The following is a 17,518-nucleotide window of genomic DNA, read 5'->3' as shown; positions in this document are numbered from 1 at the left end:
TCACACACACACACACACACACACACAAATGCAGAAAACAAACCCCTAGATATACTATTCACACACACACACATAAAAACAGAAACAATCAGAAAACAAATCCCTGGATATACTATCCCCTCTCTCTCTCTCACACACACAAGAGAGAGAGAGAGAGAGAGAGAGAGAGAAACACAGAAAACAGGAAAAAACAACAACCCTGAATATACTACAGATATAGATATAGATACATTCAGAGGAAGAAAGCAAACAAACTGATACCTCTGAACCTCCCCCGCTGGTGACATTGACCCTGAAGACCATGTGGCGATGTACCCGGGTGTGGTACCAGGCCACAGCGATGCAGCTGCTGTTCACATCCGTCCGCCTCACATGGCTCACAGGGGACGGCTTGACTGGAACCAACCATTACCAGAGATGCCAACCCCTGTTATGGGGCATTTTCTCGATAACAAAGAGCACAGAATTTTATGAAAATTTATACCCGTTTTTTGTGAAAAAACCCTGGCAAATAGATTTCACTTAAATCTTATTTTCCTGGCAGCGAAAGGGTTAATCAAAATTCCTCCTTACAGGATATCAAGCACGCCTATTTTAAGTTAAGCATGTTTCTGAAAGTGGCTTCATGAAGTATTTCTTATACGAAAGTGTGTTACCTGCAGTGACTAAAACCGTGATGTTTTTGACATTTTTAACATTAATTATTACTTGATTCTCTTGTTATTGCTCTTAAACTAGGAGGCAAGATTGCACTGGCTCTCAGTGCAGCAGCCTAGGGGGGAAAGTTGGAGTTTGGGGACCTTCCCAATGTTCAAGCCCTCTTGGCCAGCACAGTGAGGGTGTAACTCCACTGTGATCAAATTCTAGCCCAGATAGTCAGGACAGCAGATGCCTCCTATGCGGTTCTGATGGTCATACTCAGACACGACTGACAAACATACAAAAACAGAGAGTAAGTTCAGACACAAACAGATCTGTATCTCTGTTGACCTGGGAGTTGCAACAGAAAATCTCTCCACCCTGACCCACCAGGTGCACCAAATTATGGGGACTGAATGCAGGAGACTCAGGCCACCGCAGACAATCAGAGACAAATGGAGTGATGGCCTAGAGGTAACGCGTCCGCCTTGGAAGCGAGAGAATCTGAGAGTGCTGGTTCAAATCACGGCTCAGCCGCGGATATTTTCTCCCCCTCCACTACAACTTTAACAGGTGGTCTGGACGCTAGTCATTCGGATGAAACGATAAACCGAGGTCCCGTGTGCAGCATGCACTTAGCGCACGTAAAAGAACCCATGGCAACAAAAGGGTTGTTCCTGGCAAAATTCTGTAGAAAAATACACTTCGATTGGAAAAACAAATAAAACTGCACACAGGAAAAACTACACACAAAAAAAAAGGGTGGCGCTGTAATGCAGCAACGCATTCTCCCTGGGGAGAGCAGCCCAAATTTCACACAGAGAAATCTGTTGTGACAAAAAAAAAATACAAATACAAATTCAACCACAAGTGCTTATTTTATTCAGCGACACTCAGATCATTAAGTGAACTTGACATTTGCCACCACGCTATTTCTTTACACACAGCATTTGTTTGCTTCATTTTATTTCGTTCCTTCAGTTGTTCCCCCCTTTTTTTTTCTCTCTCCCTGCTACTGTCTTCTTCTTGTATATTTTTGTATTATGTCTAACTGAAATCACACTGAAAAGAATTTATTAAAAAAAAAAAAAAAAATCTTTAAAAAAAAGTACTTACTAATCTTCTTTGTAATTATCGTGTGATAAGTCATGTTCCAATCTTTTGTGACTTCATTGGTGACGTTGACCACCAGTATATATTGAGCGGCTGCTCGGAACTGGTCCCCTGACCACACACACTGCGATCGTCTGTCCAGCGCCGACACCCGCTGACTGCAGGGAGTGCCAAACCTGAAACAATACATGCATTCACACACAGGTGCACACGTGTATACACACACGCAGATGCACCCACACAAACACACACACAGGTGGACACATGCATACATTATACATATACCCTTGCCTGAAGAAGATGTTTTTACAGCAAAAATTTGCTGCTTTTTAAAAATACAAGTTTTAAGACATGAGCCTACTGCTGTTTATATATATATATATATGTGTGTGTGTGTGTGTGTGTGTGTGTGTGTACAAATATGCAAAACACTCATATATACACACACATGCCACACAAAGTGACACACCAGAATATATATATATATATGTACAAACACACAAAACACACATACATACACACACAGGCCACACAGTTACACACAGAATTGACATGAACATGCACATGCACACACACACACACACACACACACACACAAATACAACCAAAATAACACACAGAATGGACATAAATATATCGTCATAACTACAAACATGTGCGATTCCTCATGGTCACAGATATATATCTGGCTTTCTCTGCTTCTTTTATGTGCGCTAAGTGTATGCTACACACGGGATCTCCATTTATCATCTCACCTGCATAACTGGCATCAAGACCACCACTCACAGTCTATCGAAGGGGGAGAAAATACCGGCAACTGTGGGATCTGATCCTGAACGCTCAGGCTCTCTCGCTTTTTAAGCTGAGGCGTTACCACCGGTTTAACACCCCACAGACACACTGACAAGTACAAATACACTGACAGATGATGTCTAACAACTCTGTTAAGTTGAAACACTGACAAATACACTGACAGATAATGTCTAACAACTCTATTAAGCTGAAGATAACGTATCAAACGAGCAGCAACTTGGTGGGGTCAGTATTAAAAACAAACATCAGTCACAGTCAGAGGCTCGCTCGCATGTTTCTTCTGAACCCCACTGGATCAAACACAGCCAACATTTCTCAGTACACAAGACCAACCTGACCCACCATGCAGACACCATCAAGTGTACGGAGACTGACACATCCGAATGGTTTATGTAGTTCACTCCATACTCCCAGGAGCAGTTTATATTCTCGTCCCAATCCTTCACCTCACAGTAGAATCCGCTTACTCCCCTCGGACGATCTGGTGGGGGGAAGAGGAGGAAAATAATAAAAGGCTCTCATATAAACTACAAAAGGTTCTACATTCTCACACACACACACACACACACACACATTCATCCCCCCCCAGGCCCCCACCACCCTCCAACACACACATACCCTCCCCACCCCCCACCCCTATACCCATCCCAGGCACCTGGCACTCCTCCCCCTCCCCTCAAGGCCCCCAACACACGCACACACACACTCCCCCTTCAGCACCCTGCAACACACACGCACACACTCCGCCCGCTCCCCCGGCCCAAGACACACACACTCCCCCCCCAAGGCCCCTAACACAAACACACTCTCACACCCCAGCCCCCTCACACACACACACACACACACACACACACACACACACACACACTACCCCACCCCCACACCCCGGTCTCCCAAAACACACACACACACACACTACCCCACCCCCACTCCCCGGTCTCCCAAAACACACACACACACACACACACACACTCACACACTCACCCCCAGGGCCCCTACACACGCTCACACACACACACACACACACACACACACACTTTCAGACACAAGCCCTCAACACTACCACTCACACCGCACGTAGACCTGCCGAATGTTGACCAAACCCAGACACACACACATTCCATCCAACCCCACCCCCTTCACACACCTTCCAGCCCCCCTGACTCCCTCCCACCACCCCCCCTCCACACACACACACACACACACACACTTAGACATGAGCTCCCAGTCCCAACACTGCCACTCACACTGCACGTAGACCTGCTGACTGTTAACCAAGAGGTCGTCCCCTGCAGTGTCCACCCAGCAGAAGTACTCCCCTGCGTCCTGTTCACCGTCCACCCTGTGCCGCAGCTGTGCCGTGCTGCTGTTCACCACGCTCACTTCCTCCTCCGGCAGGACGTAGGAGCTGTTCTGTAACCATGGAAGGAAAGGTGGCAGGATGGTTAAGACGCTCATCTCACCGTCACCGTCACCGATCCCTCAGATTCCGAATCCTTTGGGGTGCCTTCGAAGCTTTGTCAACCACCTTTCTCCAGTCCTCGCGTCTCTTGGCCGCTCTCAGGGTGTCTCTCAGCTCCATGCCTGTCCACTCTCGAATGTTGTCCTCCCATCTCTTCCTTTGTCTGCCTCTTCTTCTTCCTCCCCTCACTGTGCCTTTTAAGATTGTTTTAGCAAGACCAGAGGAGCGTGTGACATGACCAAACCACTTCAGTTTTCGTTGTCTGGCGAGTGTTTGAAGGTCAGTATAGGGCCCGATTTCATTGCGGATGCGTCTCTTGACTTCTTCATTCGTGATGTGGTCTTTGTATGAGATGCCTAAGAGTCTTCGGAAGCACCTCATTTCTACAACTCTTATTCTTCTCTCTAAGTCCGCTGTGAGGGTCCATGATTCACATGCATATAAGAAGATTGACATGACCAGAGAGCACATCAGTCTGATTTTGGAACTGATGGCGATTTTTCTGTTTCTCCAGATGGGTTTGAGCTTGGTCATTGCGGCTGTGGTCTGGGCAATTCTTGACAGTATTTCTGGTTTCACAACAACAACATAGGTGATTGGTTTCGGACGACGGTCGGTGTGCGCCAGGGCTGCCTGCTCTCCCCTACTCTCTTTAATCTATTTCTTGAGAGAATCATGGAAGAAGCACTAGAAGAACATGAAGGAACAGTGAGCATTGGAGGGTGAACAATCACAAACTTGCGCTTCGCTGATGATATTGACGGATTAGCTGGTCACGAGCAAGAACTAACAGACTTAGTGAACCGCTTAGAAGAAAAATCAACAAAATTTGGTATGGAAATCAGCGGGGAAAAAACAAAAGTGATGACAAACAGCAACTTCACATCAGAAATCAAAATCAAAGACCAGAAACTTGAAAATGTTCACAGATTCAAATATTTGGGATCTATCGTGACAGACTAGGGATCAAAACCAGAAATACTGTCAAGAATTGCCCAGACGTTCATCTACCAGTACAGTATTATTATTGCATTGTATTACTCTTTTCTCTTTTTTTTTTTTTTTCTTTTTTTTGTCACAACAGATTTCTCTGTCTGAAATTGGGAATGCTCTTCTCCCCAAGGGAGAGTGTGTCACGACACTGAGAGTGCCATTCTTTTTTTTTTCTTTTTTTCTTTTTTGGGGGGGGTATTTTTTCCTGCCTGCAGTTTTTTTCTCCTACTGAAGTGGATTTTTCAACATAATCTTTACCAGGCACAACCCTTCTGTTGCCGTGGGTTCTTTTGCGTGCGCTACGTACATGCTGCAAACGCGACCTCGGTTTTAACGTCTCATTCAAATGACTAGCATCCAGACCATCATTCAACGTCTAGTGGAGATGGAGAAAATACTGGCAACTATGGGATTTGAACCAGTGCACTTAGATTCTCTCACCTCCTTGGCAGACCTCCAGGCCATCACTCCAATGCTCCCCAGCACCAAATATTACACATATGATGCTCTCAGTCATAAGCTTCTGTTCATGTCAAAACAACACAATGGACTTGTTCACTTCAAACTCAGTCAGGGAGCAAAGGTTAGTCATTGACCTATTGGTGGGGAAACTGGTTTGCAGCTGTCAAGATTTGTCACAATATGAAAAATGGTCTTCTTTACATGACCCCCCCCCCCCATCTCTCCCCCCCCCCCCCCCCCCCCCCCCCCCATCCCCCCTACCCCCTCCCCTGTAGAAGAAATCCACTCTTGAGCAGTAGGTACACAACAAATACACAAGCGTGCACTCAAGGCCTGACTAAGCGAGTTGGGTTATGCTGCTGGTCAGGCATCAGCCTAGCAGATGTGGTGTGGCATTTATGGATTTGTCTGAACACAGTGATGGCTCCTTGAGAAAACTGAAACTGAAACGCATGTGCACGCTGTTTGAATTACAACATCCCATCCCATGTAAGGTTAGTACACCCATGAAAAAAGATGCTCCCAAATGTTGTTTTTCCCCATAACACTGATCCATGGCTGTAACATCCAGAATGGGCACTGATTTTGTTTAAGGGGTTTCCTTAACCAACATGGTCATTCCGAAATGGCAGGCATGTACGTGACATATATGACACTGTAAATGCAGATATAAAAATGTATTCATATCAAAAGGTTAAAGGTCCCACAGTCTTTTACGGCTATCTGGGCAGGGAATTCAAATGTATCTAAGGTTCATCAAAGGAAACCAGGGCCCAATTCTCTACTTCCACTGTTTTAATGTAACCTTCCCAAACCAAAGCCAGGTACGCATTCACACCTGGGAGGAGTGAGTAAAATCAGAAGTAGCAGCAAGAGCAACAGTATTACAGCATCATTAATTACATGGAAATCATTCTCCAACAGTATAACAGCATTATTAATTACATGGAAATCATTCTCCAACAGTATAACAGCATCATTAATTACATGGAAATCATTCTCCAACAGTATAACAGCATTATTAATTACATGGAAATCATTCTCCAACAGTATAACAGATAACAGCATCATTACTTACATAGAAATCATTCTCCAAAAGCATAACAGCATCATTACTTACATAGAAATCATTCTCCAAAAGCATAACAGCATCATCACTTACATAGAAATCATTCTCCAAAAGCGTAACAGCATCATCACTTACATAGAAATCATTCTCCAAATAAATAACAGCATCATCACTTACATAGAAATCATTCTCCAAATAAATAACAGCATCATCACTTACATAGAAATCATTCTCCAAGGTGAAGGTGAGATCAGTGGCCTGCCAGCTGACGGAGCTATTCAAGCTGCAGGTCAACTGAAGCAGGTCTCCCACATACACATAGCTGTCGCCTCTACCCATCTCGTGTCTGGATCTCACTTCTGGAACACACATAACATATAAACACTACCTCACACATCAAGGTTTATAAGGTTAAGGTCCCACAGCCATTTAACTCTTTCATCACCATAGGCGACTTTTGCTGACCAGACAGTGCACAGCCATAGGCGACTTTTGTTGACCAGACAGTGCACCGCCATAGCCGACTTTTGCTGACCAGACAGTGCACCGCCATAGCCGACTTTTGCTGACCAGACAGTGCACTGCCATAGGCGACTTTTACTGACCAGACAGTGCACCGCCATAGGCGACTTTTGCTGACCAGGCAGTGCACCACCATAGGTGACTTTTGCTGACCAGACAGTGCACCGCCATAGGTGACTTTTGCTGACCAGACAGTGCACCACCATAGGCGACTTTTGCTGACCAGACAGTGCACCACCATTGGTGACTTTTGCTGACCAGACAGTGCACCACCATTGGTGACTTTTGCTGACCAGACAGTGCACCGCCATAGGCGACTTTTACTGACCAGACAGTGCACCACCATAGGCGACTTTTGCTGACCAGACAGTGCACCACCATTGGTGACTTTTGCTGACCAGACAGTGCACCACCATTGGTGACTTTTGCTGACCAGACAGTGCACCACCATTGGTGACTTTTGCTGACCAGACAGTGCACCACCATTGGTGACTTTTGCTGACCAGACAGTGCACCACCATAGGCGACTTTTGTTGGCCAGACAGTGCACCGCCATAGGCATCTTTTGTTGACTAGACAGTGTACCACCATAGGCGACTTTTGCTGACTAGACAGTGCACCACCATAGGCGTCTTTTGTTGACATCAAGAGGTCATGCTGTAACAATGCTTGACAGCTGCAGCCAGTTTCCCGCCAACAGAACAATGACTAGCCTTTGCCCCCTGACTGAGTTTGAAGTAAACAAGTCCACTGTGTTGCTTTGATATGAACCGAAGCCTGTGACTGAGAGCATCATTTCTGAAACATCTGGCACTGGGGAGTGTTTTTCACACAGAAACTTGGCGGTGAAAGAGTTAAGGCCTTCAGTAAGATTCAAGGAAGACACGGTCCAAATGTCTCCTTCCACTGTTTTTAAACCTCCCCAAATGAAGTCAGGTACTTATTCACATTCACAGCTGAGCGGAGCAAGGCAAATCGTAGTAAAATCCCTTTCCACAAGGACACACCACATGCTGAAACAGGGTCTCCAACCCAGATCATGAACGCTGGATCAGAAATCAAACGCCTAACTGATTCTGCTGTGATGACTCCTGGCCTCTCACAAGTAGGCAAAAATAGAGGCCAGTCACCTCTCTTGTTGTTCTCTCGCCCTAAATTCTGGAACATTCTAATGAATGGCCGTCCCTGCTATCCAAAGCTGCACATCACAACACTGAGCAGAGCTACACATGGTAAGATGCAAGCTTCACGACAAACTTGTGTCACACATGGTGACCTCAGTTCCGATACCCTTCCACTTCCGTGCTTGGGATGAGTCCTGTCATTGTCTTCAGTGTCGACAAATTCATGGGGGGCGTGGTGGCGGTCCATCTCCACTCTGGGAGGGACGCTCACTCAGTCTGGCTCTGCGACTAAGCCATTATTGTCATTAGTAGGGGGCTTAGTAGGTGGTGTCCTAAGGACGTTAAATCAGAACAGGCACCACTGAACACCACACCGAAGTGACTCAGCAGCAGTGCAAGGTCTCCTCTGGTGTGTGGCCTCCTGGCGGCCTAACATTGATGGTTCCCTGCGGACTGCCGACACTGGAACTGTGACGGACGAACTTGGGTGTGGCCATGTATGGGGGAATCTAAATGAGCGGCAAAGGAGTAATGCCACTGAAATGGTGCGGATGATGGGGCAAGCAAAAAAAAAAAAAAAAAAAAAAAAAAAATTTGTGTCACTCCTTTTGATTAATCTTCGCTAGTTTCACAAATCTCTCTTGAGGACATCATGTAATTGTTTTAATAAATATAACAAAAAGTTATCATGTGCTACAGTGTCAATGTCAGTTCTGCCCCATTTCTTCCTCTTCTAACCTGTAGACTGCTGAATCCTTGCTTGAGTGAAATGAGATCAGTGTGACATGAGTCTGAGGAGCAATCTCTATTTCTGTGTGTTTATCAATGGTGTCACTGAGACAATGCACATTTTCCTCTCATGGACCATTTATGATTGTTGCATGAGCATGTGTGTGTGTGTGTGCGTGTGTGCTTGTGTGTGTGTGTGTGTGTGTGTGTGTGTGTGTGTGTGTGTGTGTGTGTATGGTCATATATATATATATATATATATATATATATATATATATATATATATATATATATATATTCACACTTTTTTAAGTGTTACAAATAAACTACTTTAATTTCAGTATTTCTTCCACATATATTTGAAGAGAAAACAAATGAATAAAGCACACACACACACACACACACACACACACACACACTGCATTCCCCCAGCATTTTTTTTTTTTTTTTTTTTTTTTTACCACTTACCACCCAATATCTCCAGTGCCTGGACGATTCCAAGGGAGGCAATCAGCAGCAGAAACACAGGAGTGATAACTCTGGTAAAATGAGGCATGGTTCTGGTCTCATCCTGCATGCATGCACACACATACAACATATGTGAATCAGAATGTGAGTGTGTGTTAAAAGTATTGTGTATTGATATAATTCATTTCTGTGATTTTGTTTTGGCTGAATAATACACCCCCTCTCTCTCCCTCTCTCTCTCTCTCTCTCTCTCTCTCTCTCTAAATCATTTCTGTGATTTTGTTTTGGCTGAATAATACACCCCCTCTCTCTCTCTCTCTCTCTCTCTCTCTCTCTCTCTGTCTCCTTCCTTTCTTTGTTGCTATTGCTGTTGCTGCTGTTGCCTTTTCACATGGTTGCTGCATGCTATGATCAATACAGGCCAACAAACAGCAGCACTAAATATTAAGCAGCCTCTGAATCTTTTGTTACAAAATGCAAAAACCTGCTCCCATTTCAAGTGTCTACACTTTTTTTTCTCCTTTTTTTTTTCTTTTTTTTTTAAGCACTCGCTGTCTCTGCTCGGGTGAATTAAAATGAGAAATCAACTAGTTACCAGAACCTAATACTGATTAAAATATTGTTTTCAAAAAAAGAACGCAACTGAAACACAGACTGACTCTTTGTAACAGGGATCCCAAACATTAACACTGCTCAGAAAATGCATCCTTCTCCTTGCTGCAACAACCCCACTGCCTCACCACGCCCCTACCACACACACACACAATGCACGCACACACACACAAGCACAAGCGCGCACACACAAGCACACACACACACGCGCACACACACACACACATAAACCATGCAAGCCAAGGCTGCGGTCATTAGGCAGCTGGGAACAGAGAAAACCTCTTCCACCATCCGACAAAAAGTCAGTGCCCGAAAGCAATACATGTGTGTTAACGACCAGACTGTTTATCCAAAGCCGGCCTCATACTATTCATTAACACCTAGATAAACAGGACTGAATCAATACTGTTCAGTAAAAGCTACATAAACAGGACTGATTCAATACTGTTCATAACACCAAGATAAACAGGACTGAATCAGTACTGTTCATAACACCAAGATAAACAGGACTGAGTCAATACTGTTCATAACACCAAGATAAACAGGACTGAATCAATACTGTTCATAACACCGAGATAAACAGGACTGAATCAATATTGTTCACCAACACCTAGTATTGATTCAGTCCTGCTTATCTTGGTGTTATGAATCAATACTGTTCATTAACACCAAGATAAGCAGGACTGAATCAATACTGTTCATAACACCGAGATAAACAGGACTGAATCAATGCTGTTCATCAACACCTAGTAAACAGGACTGAATCAATACTGTTCATTAACTCTCTCCGGGCAAAGGAATGCATAAGCATTCCTACATAAAATGTATTCGGTTTCAGACGACGGAATGGAATAGCATTTTCAAGAAATAAAAATCCATCACGTGCTGTACACGTGATTTTGTGATTAGCCAAGCAGAGTGCGCTATTCTGGGTCACTCCACAATCGAATGGTATGATTGGTCAGCCTGCCATGTGTGGCCCGTCTCGCACACACGCTGACAAAGTCACTGACCGGTCGTCTGCTCGCGTAACGGCCTGTTAGCAAAGTGGGCTCTTCTCAAAATGTTGTGAAACGAACAAGGCAGCAACGGCAACGTTTTAGGGTTGCTGAAGTACTTGAAATGCTACAGACTGTATGGTCGGACATTGAAGAGGTGGATGATGACAAAAAAGAAAGCGAATTAAAATTTTAATACAGAAAGCAAGCATGGGTATGGTGATTCGGGGTGAAAAATTGGCAGTATTTTCTACATATGGCAAAACTGTAAAAATAAGATGAGAAATTTGATTTTTTTTTTTTTTAATGTAATAGCTCAACACATAATAAACCAGTTCTGAAAGTTTCATTTTCTTACTCTGTATTTTGTATTTTTTGTAATTTTTTTCCAAACCCTTACAAATGGGCCGTCTGTGGGGAAAAGCAAGGGAGAAAACATGTTGTCCCGAGTGAGTTAACACCAAGATAAACAGGACTGAATCAATACTGTTCATTAACACCTGAATAAACAGGACTGAATCAATACTGTTCATTAACACCTGAATAAACAGGACTGAATCAATACTGTTCATTAACACCTGAATAAACAGGACTAAATCAATACTGTTTATCAACAGCCAGCCTGGCTATTGTCTGCAAATTGTATCACCAACAATACAAACCATGGATCGATGGAAGAACCACTAAACATCATCATCATCTAACTCTCTCTCTCTCTCTGTCACTCTCTCTCTCTGTCACTCTCTCATAAAGATGTGTGTGTGTGTGTGTGTGTGTGTGTGTGTGTGTGTGTGTGTGTTCATGTGTGTGTGTGTGTGTGTGTGTGTGTGTGTGTGTGTGTGTGTCACTGCATGAGAGAGAGGAGTGAAGGGGTAATGAGAATTTAACACACTCAGAAAGCATTTTCATGTGAGTCCACAAATATATCCCACTGATCATTAACAACAACAAAATGCTGACAATTCCCACAGGTACTGTCCACCAAATGCCAAAGATTTCGTTTATTCAAGAAGAAAAAAAAAAAAAAAAAAGCTCTTCTGTCAGAACTACACGTAGTTTCCCACAGCAGTATCAGTATCAGTATCAGTATTAATATCAGTAGCTCAAGGAGGCGTCACTGCATTCAGTCAAATCCATACATCTACCGAGCAGATGCCTGACCAGCAGCGTAACCTAACACGCTTAGTCAGGCCTTGAGAAAAAAATAAAAAATAAAAAAATAAAATAAAATAAAGTAAAATAAAATAACAAAAGTAAAAAATAAATTAATAAATAAAGAAATAAAAAATAATAGTTAAATACATAAAAATACTACTACTACTACTACTACTAATAATAATAATAATAATATTCATAAGGGGAAAAATCTTGATGAAGTCAACTCTATGCGCAACAACAGGACACTCCTCTGCTTTCCACTGCTACCATTCCCACCACAGAAGACCGATTCAAACACTATATTCTATGGACAAATGAATCTGAGCTTTGATCAGAACCCCCCAAAATAGGCATCATGTTTATTCTTTTTCTTTTTAACTTGATAAAAACCATGAGTCACAATGAGGAGGGCCCCCAGTCAGATGTGAGGATGGTGAGGGTGACATGAAAACATGCATTCTTTCTTTTGTCATGTAAATGCTACACAGTGTGTGGCTATGTAAAAAATATATCTTTGACAGCAAAAGAGTGATGAAAATGTTATCTGTGGGTGATCCAGGCCATGACCCAGATAGATCTGTCTCTGTGTCTTTTGTGGTGACCTGACAGTAACACTGCTAACTCCCTGTGGACTGCCAAAGCTAACGAGCCACAATCTGGATTTCTTTGTGCATGCTGTGCAGAGGAAGAGCAGAGTTGGGTGTGTGTGGGGGTTGGAGGGGTGTGTGTGTGGGGGGGGGGGGGGGGGCAGGGTGAGTTGGGGAATCTTGTAAGAGTAATCCAAAACAGTTTTGGGGAAGTATGATCAGGAGAGAACAAAGAGAAAGACCAAGTGGGGATGCAAGCAGAACAGTACACTGATCAGTATTGAAGTGTCAGATGTTGAAAAGGCTGAATCCATTTTTGACTCACTTGTGTAAACAAAGTGAGTCTATGTTTTAACCCGGTGTTCGGTTGTCTGTGTGTGTGTGTGTGTGTGTGTGTCCGTGTGTCTGTGTGTCCGTGGTAAACTTTAACATTGATATTTTCTCTGCAAATACTTTGTCAGTTGACACCAAATTTGGCATAAAAATAGGAAAAATTCAGTTCTTTCCAGTCATCTTGTTTAAAACAATATTGCACCTCTGGGATGGGCACAAAAAAATAATAAAAAAGAAGCCTAATTATATGCAAACTGCATTTACTGTTATATTTGTATTTTTTGTATTCTCTAAACTTGGCACTTTGACCTCTTATTCTGACACAACAACAAGAGGAGTCATTATTATCATTTTTTGTTCAAACCGGAACTTCTTTTGCTAAGCATGGAATTTTTATTTATTTTGCAAACGTTTCTGGTGCAGATAGTAAAAAAGGGAAATTACTCTGTAATTAATGCTAGGGGACTTAATTTATCACAAGTGAGTCTTGAAGGCCTTGCCTCTCTTGTTCTTTGGTTATTGTTTGTGTGTTGTTGTTGTTTATAGAGGGGGGTGGGGAAGTGGTGGGGGGGGATGTTTGTTTGTTTGTTGTTTTTTCCCATGGAAATACACACCAACTTGCCCATTTTTACAAAACTTTTCTGTTTTAACCCTTTGAGCCCTGACCACCGCTTTACCGGTGGTAGAGAAAAATGACATAATGCCTAGCCACCGGTTGAGTGGTGCGTAAATACTTGTGTTGTGTTTTGCTATTGGTTGACTTATATTGAAGAGCCAATCAGAAAAACTGTAATATTCTGACGTCAGCGAACATAGTACCAACATGGCCGCGCCTTTTCGCTGTGTTTTGTGCATGTGCTTTGGATAAAAAAGACTGATTTCAATATAAGTCAACCAATAGCAAAACACGACACAAGTGTTTACGCACCGCTCAACCAGTGGCTAGGCTTTATGTCATTTTTCTCTACCACCAGTAAAGCGGTGTATCTGCCGTGACACATTAAGTACCAATTATTTGCAAATTTTGGCTCCGGAGCTCAGGCAGAAGGGTTAAAATTGCTCAGGAACTCAGGGTTCAAAGGGTTAAAACTAAAGACGCAAGTTTCCATTTCTGGCACAAGGGTCACATCTGAGGTAATGAAGAAAAAATCTATTCAATCCAAATCCATCCAAGACACAAGGACCTAAGTGTATTCCTCCAAAGATATTAAAAGAATTAAATAACAAACTTTCCCTTGCATTCACTCTTTAACAACTCTTTTTCTTGGTCCAGAGACTAGATGACTGGAAGACAGATTATGTCACTTCGTGAGTCCTTCATCATAGATGATATTGTCTCTGATATGACAAATAATAACGTGTACACAAAATGTCAACATGGTTTCAGAAGGAAGAGGTCTTGCATTCATAATCCAGTTACCAGAAGTTATGGAAGACTTCAAAAGTATTTCAGATGACAGAACTTCACAAGATGTTTTGTACCTTGATTTTAAAAAGCTTTTGGGCTTTTTTTCTTCTTCTTCTTTTTCTTTTTGAACAGCACCATTTCAGTGCCATTTCTCCTATGCAGTTCAACATGTACCTGGCACACTGAAAAAGAACCCATGGCAACATTAATGTCCTCTTGTAAAATTCTGAAGAAGAAATTCCAATCTGATAGAGCTACACACACACACACACACACACACACACACACACACACACACACACACACACACACACACACACACACATATTTGCAAGCACTCAAGGCCTGACTAAGCACCTTGGGTTATGCTGCTGGCCGAGCATCTATCTGACAAATGTAGTGTAGCGTGTATGGATTTGTCCAAACGCACTAATACATGATGTTCCTCCAAAGTCCCCATTACACAGCCACACCAGGTTCCTCTTTTTTAGCCCCCCTTGTTGGCAGCCCACTGGGAACTACTGATGCTAAGTCGCCAGGAGGCCACACACCAGAGGAAACACTGCACTGCTGCTAAACATGATGGCAGGTTTCACATTATCTGGGTCAGAGATAACTTGATTCATGTGCCATCATTACCTTGCAAGTTCATGTCAATTTTGTATATGTTTTATGTGAATAAAAAAAAAAATAAGAAAAACAGAAATGTGAATAATAAAAAAAAATAAGAAAAACAGAGTACTTCATATTTCTTCCAGGTGTTGGGTTTTATTTGTGTGAGATGTGATGATGATGATGTGTCTGGTTGCCAGAAAAGAGAAAGACTTCATTTCCCAACAGCATTGTTGGAGGTTTCTGGAATGAAATACAGTGAAGCCATGAAAAAATCTCTTTATTTAACCAGTGTGATAGCATGACAGTATGGTAATGATCTTAAATGCAACATGCAACATTTTAGTCTTCCAAAAGGCCAAAAAAGTAACAGGATGACAAAGATGGTATGGATGTGATGGTCATGTCAAGGTCATTGTAGTCACTAGGTATCGCTTTGGAGAATGGATGAACGCACATGTGCAAAACACTCAACCCTATGCAGTCATCAATTCTAATCTCTCATGAACAATGAACTTAGGGCAAAGGTCATGAGAATGTGGGAACAGACTTCTTGTTGTTTTTCAAATACCATCTCTCAGGAATCAGAGCAAAGATCTCTTAGTGGAATTTGAAAAATATGATTAAAACTTAATTTTCAGGATTACCGATATGTTTACTGTGCATGGAACATGTTGGAAACTGCACAGTTTGTGACCCAATATTGACCCACTTTTACAGACAGATTCGGATGGTGAACTTGGCGATCTTTTCTGGGTTGAAAACTTCTTGAAACATTTGCTGCCCAGGTTTGAAAATCATCTAAGATAATGTGTCATTCTTATTCATACACAACATGAGAGGTGATGTTGAAACTGGTGCACCTTTGATTCTTTTTAAAAGTTGAAAGACAGATTTTTTTCTGAGGGACCAAGGTACAGAGTTCCAGACAGTGAGGCAAAGATAGAGGAGATTTTTTGTTAAAAGTTTCAAGAGAGAACTGAGGAACTGTCAGCAAAGAGGAGTAAAAGGAGTGCAACAACCAAAAAGGATGGTACAGATGAAGAACATCTGAAAGATAAGATGGCATACTGTTGTGATAAAGACATTAAAAACAGAGACAAGTAATTATTTTTCTAGATTTAATTTTCACTTTCACAGGAACCCAGAGAAGTGTTCTGAGTGGCAATGTTGCTGTCTCATACCTTTACAGAGCATGAGTCGAGCTCCATGATTCTGAATACATTTAGGTTTATTTAGTTTGTAATCAGGGAGACCAGCCAGGAGAGTTACAAATGAATCTAGATAACTAGTATATATGGAAAGAAACAGGTTGCTTGTTGGCAGCAGCTGTGGAAAGGAAGGAGCCAATTTTCCCTCACCTACTATACTGATAGAACAGAGTGTAGTTATAGTATGTAATTGATATGTGCATCCCTGGAGTGTTTCTTTTAAGTAGATAGCAAGGTTTCTAACACACAGCATGGGAGAAAGGTGTGTTGCAGTCTGTGATGGACATATGGATCATGCACTAAACTTAAGGAATTCTCCAAGGCAGCAACTTTGGACCAGTTCTGTTTACTACTATTATATGATCAATCTACCAGCTAGTGTCAAAAGTACTGAGTACATGTATACAAATTAAATACATACAATATGTTTGCTGATAACACAAATACAATTCATTTTATCAGAACCCAGCGCCATCCAAAATGCAGGGTTTCGGTCACTGACACAAACAATTTTGAAATGACCCATCGATGTGGAAGTCAGTCGATCACCTGACATTAATTTGTCAAGCTAAAAGTAAAACTCTAAACAAAAGGTCTTTGGCGATTTCTCTTGTTCTCTTGCAAAAAAGTAACAATTGCGGTTTCAAACTCTGAGAAGCATATATATATATATATATATATATATATAGATAGATAGATAGATAGATAGATATAGATATAGATATATATATATATGTGTGTGTGTGTGTGTGTGTGTGTGTGTGTAGTCGTTACTGTCGTTGCTCTGCGATTGATCATCGAGCAGACTAACATTGTGTACTGAAAGAAAACCAAAACTTGCACCCAATCCTACCCAAACACAAACTCTGAAAATGACTTAACTAAATAACGATACAAAAGTGGTCTGATGAAGATAAGTCCGAATGTGCACACGTATCAGTCACACAACCCAGTGCAGCTAACTTCCACCAACAGACATTTGACTTCTGTCAGTGTGTCAGTTCTGCGCAGGAGTGCATGCAAAACACAAATGCATACGTGATATTTCGAAAACAAAAACAAAAACAAAAAAGTACCAACCAGTCAATCTGGGCGTTCTCAAATTCCTACCAGAATCCCCGTCAGAATTTCTCGAAGGGGAAATCCCCAAAGCTTGCTTTGGCTCATAATTGAGTCATTGCTAGTTACTCCCCGCCATTGCCATA

The 17,518-nt window shown here is 42.3% G+C and overlaps 1 protein-coding gene across 1 annotated transcript in view; it reads right to left on the bottom strand.

Moving 5' to 3' along the window:
* LOC143294533 (uncharacterized) overlaps positions 1–17,514 on the bottom strand; it is a 45,873-nt gene extending 28,359 nt beyond the window's left edge. Inside the window, exons 1-7 of the mRNA XM_076605898.1 lie at positions 17,394–17,514; positions 9,395–9,497; positions 6,771–6,910; positions 3,813–3,978; positions 2,908–3,046; positions 1,756–1,928; positions 262–395 (exon numbers count right to left, since the gene is read on the bottom strand). Of these exons, the coding sequence (XP_076462013.1) occupies positions 262–395; positions 1,756–1,928; positions 2,908–3,046; positions 3,813–3,978; positions 6,771–6,910; positions 9,395–9,482 (840 nt within the window). The 5' untranslated portion in view covers positions 9,483–9,497; positions 17,394–17,514. The remainder of the gene's footprint in view (positions 1–261; positions 396–1,755; positions 1,929–2,907; positions 3,047–3,812; positions 3,979–6,770; positions 6,911–9,394; positions 9,498–17,393) is intronic.
* Between the last annotated feature and the right edge of the window lie 4 nt (positions 17,515–17,518).

Source organism: Babylonia areolata, chromosome 20 (assembly GCF_041734735.1).
Source record: "Babylonia areolata isolate BAREFJ2019XMU chromosome 20, ASM4173473v1, whole genome shotgun sequence".
NCBI lineage: Eukaryota > Metazoa > Mollusca > Gastropoda > Neogastropoda > Buccinidae > Babylonia > Babylonia areolata.
Note: the sequence above shows the minus strand (reverse complement) of the source record. Positions and strands in the feature narration are given on the sequence as shown.